Genomic DNA, 22,671 nt, shown 5'->3' with positions numbered 1-22,671 from the left:
AACTGTCTCATTCATCTCAGTCAGGGTCCCTGGGGCAGCTGCAGTAATTGACATTTTTTTTCAAGATGCCACCAGTTTCAGCACTTCTGCTGTACAATTTGTTGTTTTGCTGCAGTGTGGCTACAATCTCTGACCCGTCCCACAGCAGCAGGCCCCTTGTCACTGGCACAGATGGAGGAACTGATTTGGGACAAACATTTATGAGAGAAAGAACCCCTTCTTGAGATCACCAGCCAATCAGTAACTGCTGGGGATCAGAAAACTTCCTATGTGGCCACCTCTATTATGGAGATTTTACACCTACCTCTGCAACAGCGGGTAGTGGCCGGTGTCAGAGTGCCCGGCCGGAAGATCACTTGCAGTTATATTAGACAGTGTGTTGGCTCCTTGAGTCACTCTGTGCAGCACTTGCAGAGACATGTTTAGTAACAGAAAGGATGCAGATAAGAAAACCACAATTGAAACCTGACACATTCTTTTCCTAAATGTGTGTTTTTCAGGCCCAAAGCTCTTAGCTGTAAAGGCAAAGAAGTTGAGAATGTTTTCAACATCCGAACTCCTGAAGATGCCAACCGGGTAGTGAAACTGGCCAGCAGCAAGAATGCAGTTATAGTGGGGGCCTCTTTCCTTGGTGAGATTTGGTCTTGGGCAGACCATCTCAAGAATCCCATTCAGGGGCCTTTGGGCAGAATTTTCCCTTTGAGATGTTATAGTTTTCTTTATAATTCCCCATTTTCCACATGGTTAATTAACCACTAGAACAATTTACCCAGGGAAGTAGTGGAGTCTCTGTCCCTTGAAATCTTTAAATCAATATGTCTCTCTAAAAGATCTGCTCTAGCTCAGTCAGACGTTATTAGACTGGATGCAGGAATCGCTGGATGAAATTTGATGTCATGTGTTATTCATGCGGTCAGACCTTAACATCTATTAATCCTATTTTTGACCTGTGCCTAGCCCTTGAATTTTCTTGTGATCTTTTTGGCCAGAATAATCTATTGTAGATCCTTAAAAGATATAGCTAGTTCATGAAGCTAGTGAATTTTCTGGGCTGTTTTATTTTTTGTATGCAGCCACATGACATCCTTTAAATGAAAAATTCCCTTCTTATGACTCATTTGTGGCTATTGCCACAATTGTCTACTTGTATTGGTAACCTTCCATTTTATTCAGGTTCTTATAATACTTTCTAGGATACAGCCCTCCTGACCTCAACTTGTAAATTAATTTAATTAATTGTCTAGAAGACTGAACAATTAGGCTGACCAGTCTATGGACTGCATGCACATATTGGATACTTATTGTTTGGGTCAGTTTCCTGGTTTCAAGATGTAATCCATCCAGTCAGGAAGCAGAAACTATAACCTGCAACCTCGGTGACCAATCACAAACTGCAAATAGTCAAAGTGAACAATTCACAAAGAACGGATAGGTTGAAAATGTCTTGGCCAGGCTATTTGAACAGTGCTTCCAAATAACAAACACATTCCTAGACATTGGGATTGATTCATGATTAGAAAAAAAGAGCTAAATTCACAATGACTCTTATTTGCAATGTATAATTCAGTAAGCTTGACTATGATCCCAGCCACAGAGTGTATGCTCCTCCTAGTTCTTCTATTCATAATGTTACGGTTTTAAATGAGAGAGACAAGGTGGGTGTGGTAATATTTTTATTGAACCAACTTCTGCGGGTGAGAGACACGAACTTTCACTCTCCACACAGCTCTGCTTCAGGCTTGTGGAGTTTGAAATCTTGTCTATTTCGCCCACAGAAGTTGATCCAATAAAAGATGTTACCACACCCACCTTGTCTCTCATATCCCAGGACCAGCATGTCTACATCACCACTGCAAACAGTGATGGTTTTCAATGACCATTTACTAAGTATATTACAGTGCATCACTTCAGTCTTCAAATCCTTTTTGTGGCTTCTTCCTTGTAAGAATTTCACAAATAAATAATTGGTCTTGGGGTGAAGAACAAAAACAATCACTATGAAACCCTTTGGCGAGCAGAAGGTTTGGTTTCTGCCCAACCTATGAATACATTTAATATCCCAAAATAGCAATTCCAGTTCCCATCACAGGGAATCAGGTTGCTTGAGGCAAACCAGGTCATGCTGAGCCACAATTATCATTATTCATACCAGCAATAGTCCTCAAATTGCAGTCATACCAGAAACCCCAGTAAGGATCAAATCCTGACTGTGCTAGGAGGAAAGGGGTGACGTTACACATGTATAACAAAAAGATGGTCCCTGCCCCCAGTGCTTACAATAGACTGAGCGAGCGGAAAACGTTCTTCATACCATCTGCAGTATATTCTTCTGCTGAGCCCAAAAGCAGCTGCTCATGCCGTGGCAGCTGTTCCCAGCCCTGAAAGGGTGAATTGAAAGTTCTCACATCTCTAGCCACCACCTGACAGCTCTTGAATTCAGCTCCAGAGACCTCACTGAAGTGCAGGGAGTGGCGCGCGCTGTCTCTGACCTGCTTCTGTTCCCCAGGGATGGAGGTGGCAGCCTACCTCACAGAGAAGGCCCATTCTGTGTCTGTGGTTGAGCTGGAAGAAGTGCCTTTCATGAAGTTCTTTGGGGAGAAGGTTGGCCAAGCTCTCATGAAGGTGATTATGACTTACCAGTCTCTTAGAGGATTGTTTTGGATCAAGCAAGCAGGTCAGTGACCCTGATTCCTGCTGTGCGGAGGACAGCTGTGTACGTCTTACCTCCCTGTTGGCACTACCAGTTAATCATATCATTGTGTTCGGTTTATTTAATGTATGAATGAGAATACAGTGTTCTGATGCTATAAAGTGATGCATGGTGGTTGACACCTAAAAGAAAACATTGGTCATCTCCTCCCCCATTGGCCTAATTGCAATATCCTCAAGTATTTTGTGTTCCTACACTGCAAAATTATGACACCCCACTGAGCAGGCGAGATGCAGAGATGCTCAGAGAGCCCGTTTTCAGTGCACCCTCAAGCCAAGGTGAGAGCTGTAGCTCGAGGGAGGGAATGGGATTGTGGAGGAAAAGTCAGAGAAGCCAGAAGCTGGTGGTAGCTCCAGAGCGTAAGGACTTTTGTCTCTCTCTTGTTGCACAGATGTTTGAAAACAACAGGGTGAAGTTCTACATGCAGACTGAAGTGTCTGAGCTGCGGGAGCAGGAGGGCAAGGTACAGTGGCTGGTGCTCCACAGGAGCTGAGCATTGTGGGGCTAAGGGAATGGGACTGGGGGCCAGACTGCATGAGTGTGTGGAAGGACAGGGAGAGTGTGAGGAGCTCAAAGGAGTGCAGAAACCATTCCCAACCTGCATCCTAGGAGCATCTATGACTCCAAAGTGGGGAGAGAGCTGGGGAGAAGGCCAGTCTATGCCCCCCAGCCCCACCTCCTCACAGCCTGTGGAGTGAACTGGGTTCAAATTAAATATAGCGATCACTACGAGCCTCCAGTAATTATGGGCTGAGGGATTCTCCTGTTTTTGGTGATTCCACACTGTACACTGCTGAGACAGGGCTTATCCTGTGACATCACTCAGAGGGCCCAAATGCCATTTGTGCAATCAGGGTGCCTAGCCCATCCGTTAATGAAATACTGCATGAGAAAAGCACAGAGAAGTTAGCAATGCCAGAAATCAAGTTGCCCGTGCAGTCCTAATTTGGCCCCCTTTGTGTGCATGTCCAGAGGTCTGTCTGTCAGAGGTGGGGTTCGGACTTGCATTGCTGGTTCATTGTTTCTTCTCATTTCTGTTCTATTAAATTCACATTCTCTCATCACACCCACCAGCATGTCTGTGAGGGCAACAGACATCTCAGCCCGCTGTATTTTTGTGACTGGATTTTACTGTGGAGAGATTTCAATTCTGGGGGTCTGGACAGCATTTAGGATCTAGGAAGGCTGGTGAGCACCAGCCAAAGGAGAGGTTGGTGTGACATAGATCATGCATTACCACTGTGTGTCATTAGGGACTAAGAATCCTGCATAGCTACAGGGTTTACAATAGGGAGACAAGAGTGAGAATCCTGCAGGATGATCTCTTCATTGAAGCAGAATTATAATTGAGTCATTTCCCCTTATTTTATGAACTGGAGTGAGATTCCAACTCAGCTGGGTACTGCTAGGTTCTTTTTTTTGTCCTTAAAGTAACCATGAGTTTCATCTGTGTCCCCTAAAGCTTAAGGAAGTTGTCCTGAAGAGTGGGAAAGTCCTCCGTGCAGATGTCTGTGTCATCGGCATAGGTAAATGAACCCTAACATGCAAAGCTTCAGCGTTTGGCAGCAATGTGGCTTCTGCTTCCCCAGATAGAGGCGAGCGCTTGGGCTGGGAATGCTGATAGCTACACTATAAGAGTGCCACGTAGCCATGAATCACAGGAACATAAGACTGGTAGGGACCTCCTGGGTCAATGAGTCCAGCCCTTTGCAACCCATCAAATCCACCATCAACACCCGAACAAGGGGAACCTTTTCAGCTGGTGGTTAATTGATCCTTGCCAAAGGGATGTGAAGAGAACAGTGAGAAATTGCTGTGTCAAACTCCCTTGTTATAACCTTGGTAGGTAATAGAAACTTGATGTTTCCCTCAACATTTTCATGTGATTTTTGTTTTCAGGAGAACATTCATTTAATTTCAAATTGATCTTTTTATTTGATTCATTTTTTTTTCTTTGCAGTCTGATGCGGTAGAATGGATGTTGTGTAGAGTATTTTTCCCTTTTTCTTCTCTCTAATTTTCCAAACCATCTTGAGCTTTGGAAGAGTCACCAAGTGACAGCCTTCCATTTCCCTTTTTGCTGCCTGTTGACTTTTCCAAAGTTGGTGAAGTTTTGAAAAGTGAGAATGAAAAAAGGAAAATGGGGGGAGGAAAAGGAGAAAAGAAGGGGGAAAACGATCTGTAATGCAGAGAAACAGAGGAGAGCCCTCTTTGAACATGGTTGTGCAACTGGATACTCTCATAAAAAAACAACCTTCGACACAAACTTCCTCGTGGCTGGACTTTACTAAAACTAGACAAGCCATTTACAACACACATTTTGCTTCTCTACAAAAGAAAAAGGACACTAAATTATCTAAACTACTACAAGCAACAAGGGGCCACAGCAATGGTTCCCTTAACCCACCCAGCAATACTGTTAATCTATCCAACTATACTCTTAACCCAGCAGAAGAATCTGTCCTATCTCGGGGCCTCTCCTTCTGTCCCTCCACCCCCACGAACATGATACAGTTCTGTGGTGATCTAGAATCCTATTTTCGACGTCTCCAACTCAAGGAATATTTCCAACACACCTCTGAACAACATACTAATCCACAGAGACCTTCCTACCAACACTACAAAAAGAAGGATTCTAAGTGGACTCCTCCTGAAGGTTGAAACAGCAGACTAGACTTCTACATAGAGTGCTTCCGCCGACGTGCACGGGCTGAAATTGTGGAAAAGCAGCATCACTTGCCCCATAACCTCAGCCGTGCAGAACACAACGCCATCCACAGCCTCAGAAACAACTCTGACATCATAATCAAAAAGGGTGACAAAGGAGGTGCTGTTGTCATCATGAATAGGTCGGAATATGAACAAGAGGCTGCTCGGCAGCTCTCCAACACCACTTTCTACAAGCCATTACCCTCTGATCCCACTGAGGGTTACCAAAAGAAACCACAGCATTTGCTCAAGAAACTCCCTGAAAAAGCACAAGAACAAATCCACACAGACACATGGCTGGAACCCCGACCTGGGGTATTCTATCTACTACCCAAGATCCATAAACCTGGAAATCCTGGGCGCCCCATCATCTCAGGCATTGGCACCCTGACAGCAGGATTGTCTGGCTATGTAGACTCCCTCCTCAGGCCCTACGCTACCAGCACTCCCAACTATCTTCAAGACACCACTGACTTCCTGAGGAAACTACAATCCATCAGTGATCTTCCTGAAAACACCATCCTGACTACTATGTAGAAGCCCTCTACACCAACATTCCACACAAAGATGGACTACAAGCCATCAGGAACACTATCCCCGATAATGTCACAGCAAACCTGGTGGCTGAACTTTGTGACTTTGTCCTCACCCATAACTATTTCACGTTTGGGGACAATGTATACCTTCAAATCAGCGGCACTGCTATGAGTACCCGCATGGCCACACAGTATGCCAACGTTTTTATGGCTGACTTAGAACAACACTTCATCAGCTCTCGTCCCCTAATGCCTCTACTCTGCTTGTGCTATATTGATGACATCATCATCTGGACTCATGGAAAAGAAGCCCTTGAGGAATTCCACCATGATTTCAACATTTTCCATCCCACCATCAACCTCAGCCTGGACCAGTCCACACAAGAGATCCACTTCCTGGACACTACAGTGCTAATAAGCGATGGTCACATAAACACCACCCTATACCGGAAACCTACTGACCGCTATTCCTACCTACATGCCTCCAGCTTTCACCCAGACCACACCACATGATCTATTGTCTACAGCCGAGCTCTACGATACAACCACATTTGCTCCAACCCCTCAGACAGAGACAAACACCTACAAGATCTCTATCAAGCATTATTACAACTACAATACCCGCCTGCTGAAGTGAAGAAACAGATTGACAGAGCCAGAAGTCACCTACTACAGGACAGGCCCAACAAAGAAAATAACAGAACGCCACTAGCCATCACCTTCAGCCCCCAACTAAAACCTCTCTAATGCATTATCAAGGATCTACAACATATCCTGAAGGACGACCCATCACTCTCACAAATCTTGGAAGACAGGACAGTCCTTGCTTAAAGACGGCCCCCCAACCTGAAGCAAATACTCACCAACAACCACACACCACACAACAGAACCACTAACCCAGGAACCTATCCTTGCAACAAAGCCCGTTGCCAGTTGTGCCCACATATCTATTCAGGGAACACCATCATAGGGCCTAATCACATCAGCCACACTATCAGAGGCTCGTTCACCTGCACATCTACCAATGTGATATATGCCATCATATGCCAGTAATGCCCCTCTGCCATGTACATTGGTCAAACTGGACAGTCTCTACGTAAAAGAATAAATGGACGCAAATCAGATGTCAAGAATTATAACATTCATAAACCAGTCGGAGAACACTTCAATCTCTCTGGTCACTCGATTTCTGACCTCAAAGTGACTATCCTTCAACAAAAAAACTTGGAAAACAGACTCCAATGAGAAACTGCTGAATTGGAATTTAATTTGCAAATTGGATACAATTAACTTAGGCTTGAATAGAAACTGGGAGTGGTTGAGTCATTATACTAAGTGAAACTATTTCCCCTTGTTTATTCCTCCCTTTCCTCCCTCCCCCCCACTGTTCCTCAGACGTTCTTGTTAATTCCTGGAAATGTGCTGGAAATGGCCACCTTGATTATCACTTCAAAAGGTTTTCTCTCCCGCCACCCCACTCTCCTGCTGGTAATAGCTCATCTTAAGTGATCACTCTCCTTACAATGTATATTTTTTCATGGTCTGTGTGTATATAAAATCTCCTCACTGTACTTTCCACTTTATGCATCCGATGAAGTGAGCTGTAGCTTACGAAAGCTTATGCTCAGATAAATTGGTTAGTCTCTAAGGTGCCACAAGTACTCCAAGGAAAGTGTGGGCCCCTTACTGAATGAGGGAGGCAACCTAGTGACAGAGAATGTGGAAAAAGCTAATGTACTCAATGCTTTTTTTGCCTCTGTCTTCACGAACAAGGTCAGCTCCCAGACTGCTGCACTGAGCAGCACACCATGGGGAGGAGGTGGCCAGCCCTCTGTGAAGGAAGAAGTGGTTCGGGAGTATTTAGAAAAACTGGATGTGCACAAGTCCATGGGGCCAGATGTGTTGCATCCGAGAGTGCTAAAGGAGTTGGTGGATGTGATTGCAGAGCCATTGGCCATTATCTTTGAAAACTCATGGCGATCGGGGGTAGTCCCGGAAGACTGGAAAAAGGCTAATGTAGTGCCCATCTTTAAAAAAGGGAAGAAGGATGATCCTGGGAACTACAGGCCAGTCAGCCTCACCTCAGTCCCTGGAAAAATCATGGAGCATGTCCTCAAGGAATCAATTCTGAAGCACTTAGAGGAGAGGAAAGTGATCAGGAACAGTCAGCATGGATTCACCCAGGGAAAGTCATGCCTGACTAATCTAATTGCCTTCTATGATGAGATAACTGGTTCTGTGGATGAAGGGAAAGCAGTGGACGTGTTATTCCTCGACTTTAGCAAAGCTTTTGACACGGTCTCCCACAGTATTCTTGTCAGCAAGTTAAAGAAGTATGGGCTGGATGGATGCACTACAAGGTGGGTAGAAAGCTGGCTAGATTGTCGGGCTCAACGGGTAGTGATCAATGGCTCCATAACTAGTTGGCAGCCGGTATCAAGTGGAGTGCCCCAAGGGTCGGTCCTGGGGCCAGTTTTGTTCAATATCTTCATAAATGATCTGGAGGATGGTGTGGATTGCACTCTCAGCAAATTTGCGGATGATACTAAACTGGGAGGAGTGGTAGATACGCTGGAGGGGAGGGATAGAATACAGAAAGACCTAGACAAATTGGAGGATTGGGCCAAAAGAAATCTGATGAGGTTCAATAAGGATAAGTGCAGGGTCCTGCACTTAGGACGGAAGAACCCAATGCACAGCTACAGACTAGGGACCGAATGGCTAGGCAGCAGTTCTGCGGAAAAGGACCTAGGGGTGACAGTGGACAAGAAGCTGGATATGAGTCAGCAGTGTGCCCTTGTTGCCAAGAAGGCCAATGGCATTTTGGGATGTATAAGTAGGGGCATAGCGAGCAGATCAAGGGACGTGATCGTTCCCCTCTATTCGACATTGGTGAGGCCTCATCTGGAGTACTGTGTCCAGTTTTTGGCCCCACACTACAAGAAGGATGTAGAGAAATTGGAGAGAGTCCAGCGAAGGGCAACAAAAATGATTAGGGGACTGGAACACATGAGTTATGAGGAGAGGCTGAGGGAACTGGGATTGTTTAGTCTACGGAAGAGAAGAATGAGGGGGGATTTGATTGCTGCTTTTAACTACCTGAAAGGTGGATCCAAAGAGGATGGATCTAGACTATTCTCAGAGATAGCAGATGACAGGACAAGGAGTAATGGTCTTAAGTTGCAGTGGGTGAGGTTTAGGTTGGATATTAGGAAAAACTTTTTCACTAGGAGGGTGGTGAAACGCTGGAATGGGTTACCTAGGGAGGTGGTGGAATCCCCTTCCTTAGAAAAAAGAAAAGGAGTACTTGTGGCACCTTAGAGACTAACCAATTTATTTGAGCATAAGTTTTCGTGAGCTACAGCTCACTTCATCGGATGATCCGATGAAGTGAGCTGTAGCTCACGAAAGCTTATGCTCAAATAAATTGGTTAGTCTCTAAGGTGCCACAAGTACTCCTTTTCTTTTTGCGAATACAGACTAACACGACTGTTACTCTGAAACCCTTCCTTAGAAGTTTTTAAGGTCAAGCTTGACAAAGCCCTGGCTGGGATGATTTAGTTGGGATTGGTCCTGCTCTGGGCAGGGGGTTGGACTAGATGGCCTCCAGAGGTCCCTTCCAACTCTGTTATTCTATGATTCTTTTCTTTTTGCGAATATAGACTAACACGGCTGCTACTCTGAAACCTGCCATTGTAATGATTGTTTGGTGCTTAGATACCATCACTTTTGAAATATTTGTGGTAGATAGAGAAACGGACTAAAACTATTCTCAAGCATTGATAAGACTCCCCCAATTCAACACCCTTATCAATTTTAAACTTGAAGTGCATTAAAACATGATAATATTCATTGTGTAGTATGTGGAGTCCAATAGTTGGTGGTTCTCAAACTTTTCCATAACAAGACCCCCTGACCGCTGTTCTAGGACTCCCACAAAACCCTTCTCTCATTTAACTAGGCAGTAATATTGACATAATGTACTTGTGCATCATTTTGTACAAATTAGGCAGTCTAGACGGTGTAGCTTTTATTTCCCCTCTTTTATTTGCATTTTGTATCGATATTTTAAAAAGCTACAACCAAAAACATTTTAAGATTAAAAATCATGGCCGGCACTTTAGGTGCTCTGTTTATGGCCATGCTTCGGGTTCAGGGAGCTATGCCACCTCCTTGTGCTCTCCTCCTGCACAAAGCCTCAGTCCTGCAGGTGCACTCCATGAAGGTGACCCCTCTGCCCATGTGGAACTCGTTGCAGGATGGGGGCTTGAACGTACAAGCCAGGCAAAGGTTAGAGGGGCAGGGATAGTCTACAGGCACAGTGATCACCACGGATGGGTGGCAATCAGTGTGTTAGCTCCACTTTTCGAAGGAAATTGTTCTGATATTTTTTAAAATTTGTATATTGAGTGGGAGTGGGGTGAGTTAATTGGAGCACAGGAGTCTGGAAGGGAAGGACAGTACTGCGGAGGAGGGCAAACAGGGACAGAAGGAGCACTCTCCATGTGCCATCTGATAAGAACAGAGTTACCTGGTTTCCAAATGCAGCTGCACAAGTTGTACATATTCTAATTAGTTTATCCCTAGGTCTGTGCATTTCCACTGTACTTTCGCTTCTGCCAAATCCTCCCCATCCTTTGAACTTGGCCAACAAGGCTCTGAATCCCCCTGTCAATCATTCATTTGCTGCCCCCTCTGGCACTAAGCACAGCTGCATTTGTGGGACCCAACAGAAGATGTTAACTGAGCAGCACCTGGTATCATGGAACTGGGCTGACATTGGCAGGAGAGTGATTGCTGGTGTTAGCAGGTCCTTTCTCGCTCTGACATCTGTTTTCATGGGAGAGCCAGTGTTTGGGAGTCAGACCCACTCACACCATGTCCTTTGACTTTCTGGCAGGTGCAAGTCCAGCAACAGGATTTCTGAAGCAGAGCGGCATTAACATGGATTCCAAAGGCTTCATTGTCGTCAACAAGGTAAATACTGTCAAAGCACTGACTGTTGCAAGGCCCTACGCAGGCTCTGATGGTAGGTGTGGAGACAGCCATATAGCGGAGGAGTGGGAGCAAATCCAGAGTTAAGGTTGTAGTGCAGTAGCTGTTTAGAGCCAAATTTTCAAAGTAATCTGCCTACACATGTGTATTTTAGAGTATCTTGAAAATTGCTGTAGCTCACTAAGGACATGGTTAGACTATGTGGGATAAATATGGGGTCATTTAGCTAAGGGATTCTTGAGTAGCCCCAAAGTGAGTGGTTTAAGATTAATAGATTCTTATGACTATTGACTCACAATAAAATTGCGTGAGAGGATGCGATTTTGGCCCCTGCTGTGGACTGTCCCATGAGGATGTGAAAAGCTTGAGACATCAAATGATTCTGGGGACGCAAAATGAGAAAAAAATAGAGAGGGAGAGCTCCCATCCCTTCTCACAAATTCCTGGAGTGTATTGGCAGTTGCACAAAAGTACACACCCAGTAACCAAGAGGTCTACTCACAGAACATACACTAACTGCTATTAATGTTTCTGTGCCATGCAGAACCCTCACTGTGTTACTGTAGCCTTGGAGGCTGACTCGAATGCACTCGTTTCACAGAGCCAGGATAGAACCCAGGACCCAGATCCTCTAAAGTATTTAGACTTCTAACTCCCATCAACTTCAATGGGAAACACCTTTGAGGACCTGGGTCTATGTCTCTCATATGACCAAGCCAACTCTCATCCACTTTGCCACACAGTCTTCAGAAAGCAGCCTGCCAAATCAGATGCATGTATAACGCACAATAACAATATGATTCTGCAGTGGTCACCCTCTAGAACAGGGGTGGGCAACCTATGGCACGTGTGCCGAAGGCAGCATGCGAGCTGATGTTCAGTGGCACTCTCACTGACCGGGTCCTGGCCACCTGTCGGGGGGGCTCTGCATTTTAATTTAATTTTAAATGAAGCTTCTTAAACATTTTAAAAACCTTATTTACTTTACATACGACAATAGTTTAGTTCTATGTTATAGACTTATAGAAAGAGACCTTCTAAAAACGTTAAAATGTATTAGTGGCACGCAAAACCTTAGATTAGAGTGAATCAATGAAGACTCGGCACACCGCCTCTGAAAGGTTGCCGACCCCTGCTATAGAAGTTATACCACGGATCAAGGTTTATGGCTGTACTGCTCATTGTGTGTTCTGTGATGTGGTTTTGAGCTCAAGTGGCAGGGGCTTGTGCTTCTACAGCCGGAGGTTCTGGGTTCAGTCATCACAGACAACCGACACAGAAGCATTGTTACCTTTGGCTATGCTGTCTGAACCATGCTCGCATAAACAGGAAGACACACCTAGAATCTTGATGCCTAGTGTCCCTCTGCACTCTCAAATCCTGTGTAACCTAGTAACAAAGTGTGATTGTGACTCCCTACATGGCCCACACAGAGAGCAGTAGCATTTATACACTCCCCTTCCCCCCCAAGAACCACCGCCCATTGCTCCTGTAGGTGAGGTGAAAAAGGTCTGTGTTGTGAAGATGAAGGTTGTGGGTCAAACCTAGTTAATGACCCCTGTGAGCGTAAAAAGACATCTTTACGTATAAAAGTTCACCATCAGCAGGAACAGGACAGGTTCACTGTCTCTGCGAAGGTACTGATATTAGGACTGTTCCTATGGTATGGTATGGTTTTGCAAGACATCTCGTAGTGCTGACACTAGACACTGTGGGGGAGGCTGAGTTCCAGATGCCCAGGGCCTGCTATCCTTTCATCCAGTGAGCCTGATGTGGGTACAGCTGGCAAAGGAGAAGTGGGAGTAATGTATTGGGGTGTAGATGGGGAAGCAACTTCTTTTCTCTCTCTTTCTCATCCCTTCCCTTCTCCTCTAGTACTTGGATTCTTTTTGCCTGATTTGGCTCAGTGTTGTAACCACGGTGACATCACCAACCACTCCACTGAGCCGAGTACTTTCGGGACCTGTGCTTTGCTAGTGCTGGGAGGTGGGGGAAGGCGAGAGGCAGGCGTGCCTATGGAGGTGACCAGTATAGTCCAAATCCAGTGAGTCTTGCCATCCAAGTAAGGGTAGAGTAGTTGCTACGTACAAATCTGCACACTCAGTCTGTGGGGGTTGTTTGTTGCTATGTCTAAGTCAGCAGCATGAAGCTGCTGCTGACCCTGAACTTATAATGCCAATTGCAGCGTAATCACCAGTGGTGCTTGTGGTTAGATTTTTGGCTGCGTGTGTGTTCCCTCTGTGCGCTGCCCCAGCTCTGCGCAGTTAGCTGGCACAGCAGACCTCGAGCAAATGCCTAGTGACCACAAAATCCATTAAGGTGCAAAGGCACTTGGTCAGGTTTATTGTCAACGAAGCACGGTCCTAGCTCTCCAGATCAATGTCTACAGTTACACTAGCACATGTATGCCCATGACAATGGATACAGCTCAGTGTATGGCGGGACTTTCCATTCCCCCCTCAGCTGGCCTGCCTCTTGCTCACAACTTAACTTTATATCAGCAAAGTTTTGACTACTTTAGCCCAGGCCTCAGGTCTCTGATACATGGGCTTATGTTTCAGGCCCTCTCCCTACTACAGTGCTAACGGCCCCTTGCTTCCTTTCAGATGATGCAGACCAACATCCCAGGAGTTTTTGCAGCTGGTGATGCTGTCATGTTTCCACTGGCCTTGCGTAACAACAAGAAGGTGAACATCCCTCACTGGCAGATGGCACATATGCATGGTGGGTGTATTTCAGTCCCTTCGCTTTAGGGCTCCTGAACTACTTAGGGACAAGCACATCTTGAAGATGGCCAGCCAGACCTGGCTAGATAGAGAGGCAGTTGGGGAATGGGGATTTATTATTCACCATTCACTTGACTGTTCAGTATTATCCCTCATTATTCCTTCATGGGTTGTTTGTCTTAGATTGGCCAGTAGTCCTTACCCAATGGGGTTTTTTTCAGATTTGAAGGTATTTAGGCACATACTGATGCAAATAGGTGCCTAGTGGGACTTAATAAAGCACGTAACCTAGTTGAGTCCCTAACTCCCATTGCAGTGCTTGTAAATCTGACTAGGTGCCCACCTTCCTCTTTAGGCCCCCAGATACAGCTCTAGACCTTAGCTGTGCAAGCCAGGAATTTTTCCGTGATGCCTTTAGCTTCCTGCCATAGCACAATCCTTCGTGGAGCACCCTCCTGCAGCAGGCTGTGGCATGACAGGCACACCTGCCTCAGTTTCCTTCCTTAAGAGTCCCCAGTAACTTCACACAAGCTTTCTTGCCTCAATAATACCCCTCCTTGGGGCCAGTTTATTATCAAAACATAGTGCAAATCAGTCCATAATCGAAAGTCCCCCACATAGTCCAGATCACTGCAGTGCATGTAGTCCTTAAAACCCTGCTCTTTCCAGCAGGAACCTCACCTCGCTGCTGGGACTCATACTGCAGTGTCTTCACCAACATCTCTGCTCCTTGTCAGTCCCCTTCTGGCCCTCTCCCAGGACAGCCACCCCATTCCTTCCAGCTGGAGCATAACCCTGCTCTTCCCAGAGGGAACCCCACAACCCCTTTGCTGCGAGATTGTCCTCTGCAGGGGAGCATCCCTCACTCCCCCAACCCTCTCGCTGTTCCCTGGGTCCAGCTCTCTAGCATGTCAGCTGCAAGCCCTTCTGCTGCTCCCCTGCCTCTAGCCTGCTTCCTCCTTCAGCTTTCTGGCTTAGAGCCAGCAGGCACCTCTCTCTGCTGCTGCCACTCCTCTTCCTGCCCTCCGCCCTCTCCAGCCCTGGCTCAGGGAGAGCAGCAAACAAAACCCACTTTCATTGCTCCTGCCTTCAGCCTTCTCCCAGTAAATACCTTCTGCTTCCTACGAGGACCTCCTGTAGTCTCTTGGTTACTGGTAGCTCTCACCTGCCTTCTTCCGAATGAAGCTGGTAACCCCAACTCAGCAGATCTGTCTCCCCACTAAGGCCCTGCTGCCCTGCTCCTTTACAGCCTCCAGCACTGCCTCATCCTCTTAAATGGCCAAACTGGCACAGGGGCACTGGATCTGCTTCATTTAAGGGGGTCAGCCGCCCTGTGACACTTCCCTTATCAATTCTCTGCACTTCAGAGCCTCTAACTGATATTGATTTCCTTGTATTTCCCTTTTCTTCCATTAGTTCTGTTTCTTTTTTATTTCTAATGCTGATTTCACTTCACCACGGAACCAGGTTGGGTTTTAGCCCAAGTAGTCATCCTTCCTGAGTGTGGAATCCTGGCTTTTTGGCCCTCTAATAAACTCCTATTTTTCATTCACATTTTTCCTCTTATTCAGTTTGGCTCATAATTGTTCTCAGTGTTGCGAAATGAGCGATTTTCAAGCACCAAGTCTAGATAGTTCTGTCTTCTCTTTGTCCATATTGAACATAATCAAATGTGGCCTAGACCATTGCTAGAATTCCTCTTCTTCCCGATATATTTAAAAATACCTTTATTGTCCTTAACCTACTGGCCTTAGACATTTGGCTTCTCTCAGTGTCCAACAGTTTACCCAGAAAAAAGGAACTCCGCCCCCTCCCCCCAGTCAAGTTGAAGGACTCAGTCATCTCCCCGCTTGCAGACTAGCCTCTTTCTCCTTTCTGCATCAACCTTTTTTCCCCGCCCCCCATTCTCATGCTTCCCACCGTGGCACTGCCAGTCTGCCAGCCAGGTGCCCCAGTGGTCAGTTTTTGGAGTTCTATCACCCAGGTTACCCTTCCTTTTGAACACATTTCTCTGGTTAGCATTGTTTTAAACATGCTTTGAGGATTTGAATATCATTACATGATCTAAACAAGCATCGGCACTAAAAACATGCTCTTCTTTACCTACAGCAACGCCATTCTCAGTCTATGAAGCCCTGAATCACCATGGTGCCAGTACAGATTTTGGGGAGGAGCAGTGATACTTTGCCCATAAAGGTCTCTGTTCTTGAGAAAAAAGAAAAGGAGTACATGTGGCACCTTAGAGACTAACCAATTTATTTGAGCATGAGCTTTCGTGAGCTACAGCTCACTTCATCGGATGCATACCGTGGAAACTGCAGCAGACTTTATATACACACAGAGAATATGAAACAATACCTCCTCCCACCCCACTGTCCTGCTGGTAATAGCTTATCTAAAGTGATCATCAGGTTGGGCCATTTCCAGCACAAATCCAGGTTTTCTCACCCTCCACCCCCCCACACAAATTCACTCTCCTGCTGGTGATAGCCCATCCAAAGTGACAACTCTTTACACAATGTGCATGATAATCAAGTTGGGCCATTTCCTGCACAAATCCAGGTTCTCTCATCCCCTCACCCCCCTCCCAAAAACCACACACACAAACTCACTATCCTGCTGGTAATAGCTCATCCAAAGTGACCACTCTCCCTACAATGTGCATGATAATCAAGGTGGGCCATTTCCAGCACAAATCCAGGTTTTCTCACCCCACCCCCCCACCCCCATACACACACAAACTCACTCTCCTGCTGGTAATAGCTCATCCAAACTGACCACTCTCCAAGTTTAAATCCAAGTTAAACCAGAACATCTGGGGGGGGGGGTAGGAAAAAACAAGGGGAAATAGGCTACCTTGCATAATGACTTAGCCACTCCCAGTCTCTATTTAAGCCTAAATTAATAGTATCCAATTTGCAAATGAATTCCAATTCAGCAGTTTCTCGCTGGAGTTTGGATTTGAAGTTTTTTTGTTTTAAGATAGCGACCTTCATGTCTGTGATTGCGTGACCAGAGAGATTGAAGTGTTCTCTGACTGGTTTATGAATGTTATAATTCTTGACATCTGATTTGCGTCCATTTATTCTTTTACGTAGAGACTGTCCAGTTTGACCAATGTAAATGGCAGAGGGGCATTGCTGTCACATGATGGCATATATCACATTGGTGGATGTGCAGGTGAACGAGCCTCTGATAGTGTGGTTGATGTTATTAGGCCCTGTGATGGTGTCCCCTGAATAGATATGTGGGCACAATTGGCAACGGGCTTTGTTGCAAGGATAAGTTCCTGGGTTAGTGGTTCTGTTGTGAGGTATGTGGCTACTGGTGAGTATTTGCTTCAGGTTGCGGGGCTGTCTGTAGGCAAGGACGGGCCTGTCTCCCAAGATTTGTGAGAGTGTTGTTGGGTCATCCTTTAGGATAGGTTGTAGATCCTTAATAATGCGTTGGAGGGGTTTTAGTTGGGGGCTGAAGGTGACGGCTAGTGGCGTTCTGTTATTTTCTTTGTTAGGCCTGTCCTGTAGTAGGTAACTTCTGGGAACTCTTCTGGCTCTATCAATCTGTTTCTTTACTTCCGCAGGTGAGTATTGTAGTTGTAAGAAAGCTTGACAGAGACCTTGTAGGTGTTTGTCTCTGTGTGAGGGGTTGGAGCAAATGCGGTTGTATCGCAGAGCTTGGCTGTAGACGATGGATCGTGTGGTGTGGTCAGGGTGAAAGCTGGAGGCATGCAGGTAGGAATAGCGGTCAGTAGGTTTCCGGTATAGGGTGGTGTTTATGTGACCATCGCTTATTAGCACTGTAGTGTCCAGGAAGTGGATCTCTTGTGTGGACTGGACCAGGCTGAGGTTGGTGGTGGGATGGAAATTGTTGAAATCATGGTGGAATTCCTCAAGGGCTTCTTTTCCATGGGTCCAGATGATGAAGATGTCATCAATATAGCGCAAGTAGAGTAGGGGCTTTAGGGGACGAGAGCTGAGGAAGCGTTGTTCTAAATCAGCCATAAAAATGTTGGCATACTGTGGGGCCATGCGGGTACCCGTAGCAGTGCCGCTGATCTGAAGGTATACATTGTCCCCAAATGTGAAATAGTTATGGGTAAGGACAAAGTCACAAAGTTCAGCCACCAGGTTAGCCGTGACATTATCGGGGATAGTGTTCCTGACGGCTTGTAGTCCATCTTTGTGTGGAATGTTGGTGTAGAGGGCTTCTACATCCATAGTGGCCAGGATGGTGTTATCAGGAAGATCACCGATGGATTGAAGTTTCCTCAGGAAGTCAGTGGTGTCTCGAAGGTAGCTGGGAGTGCTGGTAGCGTAGGGCCTGAGGAGGGAGTCTACATAGCCAGACAATCCTGCTGTCAGGGTGCCAATGCCTGAGATGATGGGGCGCCCAGGATTTCCAGGTTTATGGATCTTGGGTAGTAGATAGAATATCCCAGGTCGGGGTTCCAGGGGTGTGTCTGTGCGGATTTGATCTTGTGCTTTTTCAGGAAGTTTCTTGAGCAAATGCTGTAGTTGCTTTTGGTAACTCTCAGTGGGATCATAGGGTAATGGCTTGTAGAAACTCGTGTTGGAGAGCTGCCGAGCAGCCTCTTGTTCATATTCCGACCTATTCATGATGACAACAGCACCTCCTTTGTCAGCCTTTTTGATTATGATGTCAGAGTTGTTTCTGAGGCTGTGGATGGCATTGCGTTCCGCATGGCTGAGGTTATGGGGCAAGTGATGCTGCTTTTCCACAATTTCAGCCCGTGCACGTCGGCGGAAGCACTCTATGTAGAAGTCCAGTCTGCTGTTTTGACCTTCAGGAGGAGTCCACCTAGAATCCCTCTTTCTGTAGTGTTGGTAGGGAGACCTCTGTGGATTAGTATGTTGTTCAGAGGTATTTTGGAAATATTCCTTGAGTCGGAGACGTCGAAAATAGGATTTTAGGTCACCACAGAACTGTATCATGTTTGTGGGGGTGGAGGGGCAGAAGGAGAGGCCCCGAGACAGAACAGCTGCTTCTGCTGCCCCTCCTCTTCCCCTCTCTCCTTGTTCATTTTTCAATATCTGTGAAAGGTGCCAGGCGTGGAAGCCTGTGGCCTGTCTGTGACTTTTACTAAAAATAATGGAGTCGGGGGGTGTTGACAGGGAACTGACTGATGCCCAAGTGGGGGGTGGGGAGGAAGGGGAAGAGAGCCTGAGATCTGTTGGAAGAGGAAGGGGGAAGTCCAGCACCTGCCACTGCCAACAGCTTCAGATCCCTCTGCCACAACCTCAGCAGCTCAGAGCTCTGGGGCCCCACCATCTGCGGTGGCTCGGATCTCCAAGTCCCGCTGAGGCAGCTGAGAGCTCTGGGGCCCCCCCATGGCAGCTGAGAACTCTGGCCCTGCTATCCTGGGGTTGAAGCAGAAAACGTCTGGGAGGTCTCTGAAAGTCATGGAATCTGTGACCTCTGTGACATAATCTTATCCTTACTGATAGCCAGTCTTCTTGGAGGTGGGAGGGCACCCTCTAAACGTGCAGATTAAGGGTCTGTATGTGAACAAGAGCCACACAGCCTTCCTTTGAAGGCAGGTAACTGAGGGGCTTCACCATGACCTTGCTAGCATTGTGGTTCATGTAACTTCTGCTGTCGTCCCTCTGCTTGGTTGTCTGATGGGAGTTTTTTAGTCTAAGGTGAAAGGTCTCCTGTGATGGTGGACTGTGCTGATGGTCACCTGTACTGATGGTGACCAAACAGGAAATTCAAAAGTTCCCAGGGCTTTTACTGCCTACCTGGCTAGTGCATCGCAGTTCAGAGTGTTGTCCAGAGCGATCACAAGGGAGCATTCTGGGATCTCTCCCGGAGGCCAATATCGTTGATTTGCGTCCACAGTACCGGGAACTGTGATCTCAATTTTAGAGCTACTCCACTTGCCGAGGTGGAGTACACAAATCAGGGTAAAGAGCCCTTTAAATCGAAAAAACTGGTTTGGTCGTGTGGACGGAACCAGTTTTATTTCAAGGTAACTCAGCTAATTCCAAAATAACCGCATATTGTAGACCAGGCCTTAGACTCCACTTAAACTGTGATTAGAGCAATTGGTAGCAAAAGGCTCTAAACCATCCCAAAGCCCTGGGTGCAATCCGAGTACTCTGGGCCTGCCGAGGCCCAGAGCATGTGACAAGACTCCCACACGATTTCCTTTCTTACACTCTGTTTCTTCGGTTTTCCAGGCCGCATAGCAGCTCTGAACATGCTGGCCCATGGCATGGAGATCAACACGGTCCCGTATCTATGGACGGCTGTGTTTGGGAAGAGCATACGATATGCAGGTCAGACATATTAATGTGAGCCTGAAGAGCAAGGCAGCCTCTTGAACCGGACAGAAGCCTTAGAGAAGTCTTGGGGGGATAACACCCAGCTCCCTGGAGGGGTCTCACCAGCGACCGATGTCTGCGCTTTAGGAAAAAATGCCACACGTGCTACTGTGGGAACAGGAGGAGACCCCAGCGTCCCAAGATTTACAAACGGGAGATGGCTTTGAGGGTGCAGTGCTGAACCTGACTGGGGGCAGGGCCCGACCTTCAGTGGGGAGGAGATGCCTGTCCCTGGCTGAGGCGTAGGGGCAATCCCTAAACCTGGCTAGGGGTGATGGGTGACAGCTGAATCTGACTCGGGGGAGGGGCAACGCCCGAAACTCTTTCAGGGGGCAGTGCCTGAACTGGACATGGCACCTGGACCCAATGAGGGTGTGAGGGTAACCAAGCTGAGGGGTGAGGTAGCTGGACTGTGATGACTGGTATTACAGACGCTGAGTTTTATTTTTCCTGGTGGGTGCTTCACCCCCGCTCCATCCCGAGGCCCCGCCCTCAATTCACCCCCGAGGCCCTGCCCTCGCCCTGTCTCTTCCCGCCCCTGCTCCGCCCCTTTCCCCAAGTGCCTCCCACCAGCCGCTGAACAGCTGATCGGTGCTGAGCACCTGCTATTTTTCTTCCCATGGGCGCCCATGGCTGGCACTGCTGATGTGTGAACATGAGGAGTTCTGAGAGAATTCCCAGACAAAAACTATGCTAACAGGGAGTTAAAGTGAAGAGTGCATATTTCAATACATGACGGCAGTGTTGTCCAAAAGAAGCATTATAAAGCCACAACATTCAGAGTTAAGGTTTAATTTAAAAGAATTCCAAACAAGTTAAAATAATCATATATGATCCTGACGATTGAGGCGTTTCAGTTTCTGTGGTCCCAGGTCAGATGATACAAGAGATTTGTTTTCTTTTTTTTTTTCATCATGGAAAATGTATTTATAATGTGAAGTTTTCCTGGGACCCATATTGTGCATGAATTCAAAATGCCAGCCTGAGTTACCACATCGTTTGTATATTTCATACCTGCACACATAGCACTGGGTAAGCCCATTCTTAAACATCTGAATAACACGTGAAGGTAAATTTGCCTGTTCAATGGCTTGGCAATAGATTCTACTGGTGAGAGGTCCGAGCCCGTCCAAATAGGGAAGATAACCACTGTGCTAATCTGGACATCACTTCTGGGTCTGAGTCTCTTCTTCTTCCCATTTAGCCTCAACAAGGGGGCTAGAAAGCCACTGAATTTCCCTCACTGTGAAGCAATCCCCAGCAGAGATAGAGCTAGAATAGCTAGCTGGCTCCTTCACCACCCCCTGCAGCCTCTAGCATAGGGGACCAATGTGCTACTTTGCTCTGGCCGTTCTTCACTCATGTACTGGCCAGTTGGAGCCAGAGTCAGCAAGTATAGGTTAGAGGAGCCCCAAGGCCTCTCTGAAGTACACCAAAGCTAGAATAGAACTGGCCTTCAGATCAAGAAGTCAGTTTCTTTGCTATGTTCTCTCTCAGTTATGCCTTCTCTCTTTAGTCACCTGATATTGTTGGTTTATTCCGCTGAGATCCTTATGCTCATAACCTTATTCTGAACCTCCAGTGCCTCCTGCATCAGTCAGGGTACATCTATGCTGGTGCTGGAAGGTGGCATTTCCTTGTGCTAGCTTGATGAGTGTTAGTGTGCTAAAAATAGACATGTAGCGTGAGCAGCGCAAGTGGCAGGAGGGACTAGCTGCTTCTGTGGATAATTAATGAACCAATCACTGGTCCAGGGAGAGACACAGAGAGAGAAATGAAAAACAGCTTTATTCACATAAAATTACATTAAAACGATTTAGGAGTTGTCATAAATATAAAGGGAAGGGTAAACCCCTTTGAAATCCCTCCTGGCCAGGGGAAAGCTCCTCTCACCTGTAAAGGGTTAAGAAGCTAAAGGTAACCTCGCTGGCACCTGACCAAAATGACCAATGAGGAGACAAGATACTTTCAAAAGCTGGGAGGAGGGAGAGAAACAAAGGGTCTGTGTCTGTCTATATGCTGGTCTTTGCCGGGGATAGACCAGGAATGGAGTCTTAGAACTTTTAGTAAGTAATCTAGCTAGGTATGTGTTAGATTATGATTTCTTTAAATGGCTGAGAAAAGAATTGTGCTGAATAGAATAACTATTTCTGTCTGTGTATCTTTTTTGTAACTTAAGGTTTTGCCTAGAGGGGTTCTCTATGTTTTTGAATCTAATTACCCTGTAAGATATCTACCATCCTGATTTTACAGGGGGGATTTCTTTATTTCTATTTACTTCTATTTTTTATTAAAAGTCTTCTTGTAAAAAACTGAATGCTTTTTCATTGTTCTCAGATCCAAGGGTTTGGGTCTGTGGTCACCTATGCAAATTGGTGAGGCTTTTTGTCCAACATTTCCCAGGAAAGGGGGGGTGCAAGTGTTGGGAGGATTGTTCATTGTTCTTAAGATCCAAGGGTCTGGGTCTGTAGTCACCTAGGCAAATTGGTGAGGCTTTTTACCAAACCTTGTCCAGGAAGTGGGGTGCAGGGTTTTGGGAAGTATTTTGGGGGGAAGGACGCGTCCAAACAGCTCTTCCCCAGTAACCAGTATTAGTTTGGTGGTGGTAGCGGCCAGTCCAAGGACAACGGGTGGAATATTTTGTACCTTGG

At 46.5% G+C, this 22,671-nt stretch overlaps 1 protein-coding gene across 4 annotated transcripts in view; it reads left to right on the top strand.

The window, feature by feature from the left end:
- AIFM3 (AIF family member 3) overlaps positions 1 to 22,671 on the top strand; it is a 112,680-nt gene that overhangs the window by 69,105 nt on the left and 20,904 nt on the right. For all 4 annotated transcript variants that reach the window (XM_078848957.1, XM_073312949.1, XM_078848956.1 and 1 more), the window contains 7 exons: positions 501 to 631; positions 2,507 to 2,622; positions 3,102 to 3,173; positions 4,173 to 4,236; positions 10,856 to 10,932; positions 13,557 to 13,674; positions 19,877 to 19,975. In XM_078848957.1, coding sequence (XP_078705083.1) covers positions 501 to 631; positions 2,507 to 2,622; positions 3,102 to 3,173; positions 4,173 to 4,236; positions 10,856 to 10,932; positions 13,557 to 13,674; positions 19,877 to 19,975 — 677 coding nt within the window. The remainder of the gene's footprint in view (positions 1 to 500; positions 632 to 2,506; positions 2,623 to 3,101; positions 3,174 to 4,172; positions 4,237 to 10,855; positions 10,933 to 13,556; positions 13,675 to 19,876; positions 19,976 to 22,671) is intronic.

This window comes from Lepidochelys kempii, chromosome 15, assembly GCF_965140285.1.
Source record: "Lepidochelys kempii isolate rLepKem1 chromosome 15, rLepKem1.hap1, whole genome shotgun sequence".
In the NCBI taxonomy this organism is placed as follows: Eukaryota; Metazoa; Chordata; order Testudines; family Cheloniidae; genus Lepidochelys; species Lepidochelys kempii.
The sequence above is the reverse complement of the archived record's forward strand: the minus strand, read 5'-3'. Positions and strand labels throughout refer to the sequence as shown.